The sequence below is a fragment of the Parasteatoda tepidariorum genome, chromosome 10, assembly GCF_982258835.1.
Source record: "Parasteatoda tepidariorum strain Cologne lab strain chromosome 10, Ptep-v5.0, whole genome shotgun sequence".
NCBI lineage: Eukaryota > Metazoa > Arthropoda > Arachnida > Araneae > Theridiidae > Parasteatoda > Parasteatoda tepidariorum.
In genome coordinates, this window is record NC_141764.1 from 86,583,704 (window position 1) to 86,592,204 (window position 8,501).

Consider the following 8,501-nt stretch of genomic DNA (forward strand, 5'->3'; position numbering starts at 1 on the left):
TTATTTTTATCTATATTCTGTATTATAAGCTTAGAGAAAAAATTATTTGCTTAATATTTTGAAGTTTAATTAATAAAAATATCCAAATGTATTTTTATTATTTAAAAACATATTTTGAAGAATAAAATTTCCTAAGCAATTATTACCTTCAAGTATTGCTTAAAAGTTTACGGAAAAAAAAGTTACTTACTTTATTGGACTAGACGTTTGCTATAACCAATCAGAAAATTTAAACACGATTTTTTTAAAATTCAAAATTCCTAAGACCATTTAAACTATTTTGAATCCAGTTTTTAAGAAGTAAGTGATTAAACTAAGATATTAAGTTTAAAATGAACATTAAAATAAAAAAAAACAAAAAGCAGTTTATATAAATGAAAAGTTTACTTTTTTAAATGGTATACATTCATTATTACAAAATACTTAAATTGTAATAAAAGTTAGTAAATTAATGTAATAAAAAAGCATATTTCATTAAAAATCCTTGCTCTAAATTCAAGATATTTATAATTTCAAGGAGGATATAAGCAATTTACAATATTTTTTTCTATTTATTTTCTATAAATGGATTTTTTTATTTACATGAATTTTGAACTTACCAATTCATTTTTGTTTTAAAGAATGTTTAAAAAAAGAATCATAGTCTGAAAAAAATTCATGTTAATTTCATTTGGTTAATTTCATTGTTCTAGTTATAAGTATTAATATTTATTCTTATTTTTAAGGGAATATGTATTCAATTTTTCTTGAAAGTAACAAATATATTATATTTCGAGTTAAAAATTATACTTCAGAAAATGATTTCAAAAAGAAAAAATTAAAAAAAAATAATTATATATATTTATTTAAAAATTGTAATCAAATTTAAAATGATTATTTTTTTATTAAAATTACTTTTTTAAAAAATATAATAGGTAATGCCACAGAAAGTATATTTAGATTATAATAAAATAATAAAATTCTAGTTTTTAATATTCTATTTAAAAAATTAGCAGTTTTCAAAGAATAATAAAAACTGTTTTTTTCCTCTCAAAAAATACGGTTAATGTTTTATGAATTTTTTTCCTTTCTCTCCTGATTTTTTTCAAAGTTTTGAGTTAAAAGCACATTTTTTACCAACTCTGCATCTATTCATTATTAATCAATTGTAACATTACATTTAATTAACGGTATACAGTAAAGGTCCTGTAACTAATTAAGTGTAAGAGGCCAAACAGCGGTATACAATAAAGGTCCTGTAACTAATTTAGTGTAAGAGGCCAAACAGCGGTTTTATTTTTCGGGCCTGTATAAGTGAGGAGTTATTCCGCCTCTTCCTGAAATGCCTCAAAACAAACGATAAAGGACCCTATTGTACTTGCCTTTTGCCGTTATCCTACCTAGAATGCCAGCTTACGGCCTTACGTTTGCCGTGAGGTGTGTGCTTACTGGGTATAGATGAAAATTTGATGAAATATTTTTGATAAAAATACTTATTCATAGGTCATATTTTTGGTCCTTTATAAAATGACAGTATAATTTATACAGTTTTGAAATTGTCAAAAATTGTCCTTGTTTACTTTTTATTTATTTATTTTTGTCTTGTATACTTTCATGCTATATTATTTTCTTACTACCACAGATGAAATTATTTAATTTCACTAATTTGAAACCTTAAAATTAATTTTGTTTGAATTCTTTGATGTATATTTACATAATTTCAAATTTCTCTATTATTAATATCAATATAGTATCTGGTAACCCCTAGAGAGCGCGTCCCCAGGTGGGGGATCGGGGAATGCCTCCATCTGCTAATACCTTTGGGTGGTAGGAGGGAAATAAAATACATCCTGCGGAGCAACAGGCAGAAATCCAACCTCCTCGTAGGCTCTGGCACCCCCCCCCACTTTTGCAAAATCACCCCGTTAAAAATCAAGGCCCCCAATCAAATGACTAATCTTGACATAGTCAGAAAGACAGCCACCACTCTCATCAGACTATGAACAAAACATCATAAAAACATGAAAATCTCTGCAGATGGGACTAGAAAATATCAAAACTGTGGCAACTGTCTTAATGTGGAACTCACACCATATCATGCTTTTAACTGCCCTGCAGTCGCTGCAGGCCTTCACCTCTTAAACTACCATACAGAAGAAGATTTATATTCATTTAATGCCATAGAGATAGCAAAGACTATTCACGCACAATATGATTCAATAAGGGAAACACCACCAACCAATATAGTAACTAGATATTAAGTGATGTTCAAAATTCTAGGTCTACAAATCACCTGGATCAACAGCGTCAACTTCTGAACTCCATTGGAATAGTGACTTCACTCATGACCATGCGCCCTCCTATGTGAAATGCTCTTGATTGACAATGAGTCAGACATCTCGCTCACTGGAGAAGGAGTGTGCAGTAGCCACTAAATATAAAAATAAAGCTTCCTAAGTCACCCTGGAGTACACCCTTTTCTATGGTGGTTAGAGTATCCGACTACGACCTTGGTTCGAATCCTGCGGACATCCACCAAACATGTTTCTCTCACTCTCTCCTCCAAATATTTCTCCTTTCTCCAATATTGTATAAAAATGATTCATCTCGATGATGATTTTTCGTTTTAGGTTTTCTTTATAAATATTTGTCATATTTATGTAATTTTTATATAAAGGAAACAGCATTTTTATATTAAGGAAATGCCATTTTTATATTAGGACATTATTAATTACATATTTAAATTACAAAGTTTTATGTCACAATCCGTTTATGAAATAACTATATTTCTATGTAGGATTTGCGAGTTGGGGATTTTCTTGTTAAATTTGGAACTCTAAAGTATCACAACTTTGAAAACATGCAATCTCTTGCAAAGCTAGTCATGGAAAATATTCGGGTAAGTAGCATACAGTATATAATTTTGTTATTCATATAATACAAATAAATCTTTATATTTTAAAGAAATACTACTTTTAGTTGGAAAGTAAGTGAATGTAGTAGTGCCTAATACTACAGATATTTTTTAAAATTTTTATGGATTTTATTTCCGATTATAGAAATGTGAATGTAGTGCCATTATAGGCGTTACATATTTCCTAGCTTTTAAATTTCAGTTATTTCATAAATTTGATCATTCCTAATCCCTCTTTAAATAAATAAATTGGTTATTTAATTTTAATTCAATTTTGTAACGAGGAAATAGTACAAATATTTCTATTCTCAATAAATGTAACTGCTCACTTTTTATTTCAATGCAAATGTATATCTAGTTATTAATTATTATTTAATGTCAAGACAACTGAGCATCAAAATATATTTTCAACATTTCTTTCTTCAACCACATTAAACATTAGCATATACATTGTTAGGTTTCCTTTAATTTCCAATGAAATTTTGAGCCTTAAATCTTCAGCCAAATTATTTAAATATTAACATGAGATATTGTGAGGTTTTCGGAATCGGCTTTTCTTTTGACAATGCTCTTTTTGGATAATATGCCTATAATGGATCTCTCCTGTACTACAAAGCGTAAAGTACCATTTTTAATTTGTCTTTTGATTATGCAGGTTTTGGTGGATTTATCTTCCATGGCCTGTTCTTATTTATCTTATGCAAACTTTGATTTTACTTCAAAAGTTGCTTGGATAAAATTCTTTTTATTTTACTCCTTGAGGTCTGCAACAAAATGTAAATTTTATTAGGATTTTAACCCTGTTTTTTATCGTTTACTTCAATTAGTCTGTCCACATCCACCAGCACATATTTTCCATTATAGTGAAAATTTTGTTTTCTGGATTTTTTTTATTAAGGGTTCCTCTGTAGAATCTTTTTTCTCTTTGAATAGTAATCAACGTCTTATTTTATAAAATGTTTTTCAAGTTGAAACAAACCTTTTTTTTTCTTCATGCAAGTACATTTTGTTAACACAGTATGTAATATAATTAACTGTTTTTCCTGAGCTATTTTTTTAAACTTTGATGTGCAATAAAACTTGAAAATGATTTGCTAAAATTCTGTCACATGTGAATGCCTTATCCCTGAATTTATTTACATTTTGCACAATCTTTATGTTAGTTAAGCTTAAAACATCCATGCAATAGTCTTTTTTATTAATAAGTCTGTTTTGGAATGTTTACAAAATAACATTTTGTCTATAAAGTAGTAATTTCACTAGTATACTTTAAATTTTGGACAAAATATTCGCTTTGAGTTAGTTTTTAAGAGATTTTTTGTATCTATTGGAAAATTATAATAGTACTATAAATTCCTTGCAAAAAAAACACTGGCTAAGTTTTTCAGGCTCTAAATCTGTGAATGATGCATATTCTTAAATTATATTCTGATTTTTTTTTATATTTGTGATTATATTAAAAGACAAGATTACATTTTATGACAGTCTTTAAAATGCTATATTTTGAATACTCATAAGAAATTTTGTTGAACAGATGCTTCAACTATATAAATTCATAACATAGGTGTTTTGAAGTTTTCAATGTTATCACCAATGAGAATTTTTTCTGATTCGTTTATGTATACATATTTTTATTGTTTATTGTAAATATTTAAATACAAGTTACTGACTGCTCTAAATTTATAAAGAAAAAAAAATTTAATGTGTGAAAAGAGTCAAAATTTATATTAACAGAAATGCTATATTTCTTTTAATATATATTTCTTGAAATGTGGCTAGTATATATTTTATATTGTAAATTCTTTATCGTAATTAAAATATGCATTTTAAATTTAGGTCTCTGAAATATTATAATTGAAATTTATTGGACACATAAAAATACATAGAAAACTACTGGAAATAAATGTTGGAAGCACAATACCAATGTTCATCAAAATCGCAATTTCTCTTGATTATTAGCGAGCTAAAATATATTTGAGAAACAAAATTATTAAATCACGGAAACAAATATAATGAAGCATCAAACTACAATAAAAATTTTGTGCAATAGATTTAGATAAGCATTAATTTTTATGTTTAACAAACTGTATCAAAACATTATTATTATTATGAGACTATTAATAAAAAAAGTAGGTCTTTGGGATGTTATAAGAAGATCAAGCAGAAAAATAACTTATATTAATTCGCAAATTTATTTTATAAAACAATATATCGTTTGTCTATGGTAAAAACTCCCCCTGCCGCAAAGTCAAGGGCTGTCTGCTGCTGTGGAAACAAGAATACCACAATTCAGGGAGGGTAACTTCTCTTCATTCTTGGGCTAACACAATAGACCTGAGAAAAAGATTACCTTTCTCCCGCCGACCCTAGCCCAAAACCTGTCCTAAACAGTGACCCCACACCCCTATTTGAAATAGTTATACCTCTTTACCGTAGTTGCCACCACGAATGGCTAGGGGAGTTCTTACTTTAGACAAACTATACATTCTTATACTTAACATTTAAGTGTTTTTATTTTTTCTGTCTTTAGCAGTCATCTTCATATGTGTTAGCAGCCACACCAACATAGAAATTTTGATTCAAAAAGTCATATTTTTATATATAATAAATATATTTATGTATAATGTAATTTTTTTGGTTTTGGTGCCATTAAGTGTTTGAAATTATATCTTTTTAATATGCAAATTTGTATCAATTTAAAATTTGAGATGTAGTTAAAATTACTTAATGTTATTTAAGTTTTTAGTTACAACTATCAAAATGCCATTATTTTCATTATTTGTATAATAACCAATTTTAGTTTATGATTAAAAGTAATTAAACATATTATTGATTGAAACTATTTATTATGTTTTGTTTCTGTTTTCTTGCATTAAACTTTATACAATTTAGTTAATAAAGTCCTTGAAGTTATGTATTCAACAGTTTATTACTGCATTAGTTCTAAGCTATTTTTTTTTGGAATTTACTATCAATATTGTAGGAAGCTAAAATATGTAATGTTGAATTGAGGAATTATATATCTTTGATTTTTCTAAGTTGTGATTGAAAATATTTATTATAAATTAAACTTTATTGTGAATTTTTCTTAAAATTTTCTCACTTCTGCTATTTTTTTTTTTTTTTTCATTTTGTCTAAATATTACATAATGTTCATCACCCAAGACAAGTTTAAAAAGTTGTTTTGTTCGAGTTTATTAATATAAGCAACCCTGAATTCAAAAGTTAGGGTAGAAAAATTTAGGTGATGAGTTTTTTTTAAAGTAAAAACAATGTTATTTTTTTTCTTAAGGAAAAAAAAGGTTTTTGCATGTTCAAATAATACCTTAAAGGAAAGATTTGTATAATGATTAGACACTTCCATTTTATGTTATAAATACATTATTTTTTGTTTTTTAATTAGTCAGTAAAATAGTTCTAAATAAAATAATCTTAAAATTCATATCTGTTTAAGTATTTATCACATTAATTTCAACACCTAAGATGCTATTAATAGTAGTTATTGTATGTTTTTCTTTTTTAATTATTCACTGCTATTACTCATTATTTTATTTTAACAATGGTTCACATTTATAAATAACTGATTGCATGATGCTGAGTGAAGCTGACTCAAAGTATGGTATAAAAAAAAAAATGTGTAAAACCCATTTTTATGGATTCTGCAGTTAACAAAGAAAATGGAACTGTTTGCATTTAAGGTTACTAAAAGTTAGTTCTTTGGGAAACAATTTAAGGGGATTAATAATTTTTAAAACTTGACTTGCTGAAAAATGATAGTGACTTGGAGGAAAAAGATAAATTGCCACTCTCTGTCTTGTTTCAACAGAAGAATGTTGGATCAGTTTAACAGCATTTTAAACGTCAATAAATGCACTAATGTTATATTTAACACCCAGCGAAAATACTGTAGTGGAAGTGATAAAAGCATATAAATGTAGTGACTTGGTAAAAGAAAGATATTTACTCAAAATGACTTACTTTCTCAAATAAACTTTACTTACTAGTGCTGTGAAGTCATTATAAGATCCTAAATGTTCTTTTTTTAAAGCAAAAGAAAGCTCTTGTCTTCTGGGGTGGGTTCAAAATTACTAAGCTTTGGAGTTAAACATTCATACCTGTTAGCTCAGAATTAGGTTAAATGTTCAGTGCCAGTTATAAAACAAAATAAAATAAAAAACAGATAAACTTTAACCGTATTATTATTAGGTCAGGCATTTTCTAAACTTTCGGATGCAGGTTTTCCTGCTTCAAAAAACCAGTTTTTACAAAGTTATTCTATAGGAAAGTTGTGCACCCGTAGGTATATTTTAGTACAATTTTACCCAGCCGCTTTGGGTTAAAAGGAACAACGTCTGGTAAGGTTAAACAACCCAAGTCAGATTTCATTTCTGAAGAACGATTATCTAAAAGCAATTAATTTTAACTTTTTTTTATGTTTATGCACCAACCTTGATTTTGGATTTAATGAGCATTTTCCTATTTCCCCCGAGTACCTCCTTGAAATCTGGGTCTTATTGATTATGTTAATATTTTTGTTATCTTTGAAATGTGTTCAATAAATAATTTTCTCTCTTATTTCAGAAACCAATTCATGTAAGTGTATTAAGAAGTGATAAGGTTGTGCCATTGATTCTTATTCCTGATGACTGGAGTGGGAATGGATATCTTGGGTAACTACATATATTTAAACCATTTAATTTTAAAAATGTTGTAGCAATATGCATGGCGCGTAGCATTTTTAAAAAGTGCTTAAAGGTGTTCGACCTTTAATCACTTTACTTACTAGTAGTAAGTAAAGTGTTCGTAGCATTAAAGTGTTCTAGTTCGTAGCATTTTTAAAAAGTGCTTAAAGGTGTTTTGTTTATATTCGACTTTCGTTTTTTAAAAGCCCTTATAGGTGCTCTTTTCATTGGGTGTTTTTAAAAAGTGCTTAATTTTCCCTTTTTGAAAATGAGATTTTTTTCTCTACCATGTCGATTTTCGCCACGTATTGAACAAAAGCATGTGCTTTTCACATTGTTCAATTCAATATTTTCACAATTAATTAATTCACAATCTATTTTGGCATCTAGCATATGAACGCGCCAATCATTTTGCATGTTTGCTGAAATCCTTGAAAGTCCACATGTGCGTCTACTGAACTCGGGGGGGGGGGGGGTTTGCTGAGATTCTTGCACTCACGTGTGCAACTCTGCTGCATTTTGCAAGTTATTCTCAATTTCAGGCTTCATTTTCCATCCTCTGATATCGAACCGAAAAACCTCTTCATATTTTTATATTGGCTAATATAATCAAGAAAAGAGTTCTTTATCAGAAACATGCAAAGTCTTTGAAAATTATTTTGCATTTTATTAATGTATACAGTGCTGAAAAATATTTTTTGAGTGCTTAAAAAGTGCTTATTTTTTGTTGAAAGATTTGGATATAGTTTTCCTGATATAGTTTTCGGTTAATCCAATCAATGGCTGGTTAACCAAGGATAAACTGTAACAAGCTTACTAAAACCAAAATAAACATTTGGTTTATCCCTTTATATTGTGAATAGGCTCAATATACTAGGGAGTTTCGTCTTTGAAATTATGAATAGTAAAATTAAGTGATATCTTAA

The 8,501-nt window shown here is 27.8% G+C and overlaps 1 protein-coding gene across 1 annotated transcript in view; it reads left to right on the top strand.

Moving 5' to 3' along the window:
- LOC107448615 (26S proteasome non-ATPase regulatory subunit 9) overlaps positions 1 to 8,501 on the top strand; it is a 34,523-nt gene that overhangs the window by 22,624 nt on the left and 3,398 nt on the right. The window contains exons 4-5 of the mRNA XM_016063883.3: positions 2,777 to 2,878; positions 7,475 to 7,563. Of these exons, the coding sequence (XP_015919369.1) occupies positions 2,777 to 2,878; positions 7,475 to 7,563 (191 nt within the window). The remainder of the gene's footprint in view (positions 1 to 2,776; positions 2,879 to 7,474; positions 7,564 to 8,501) is intronic.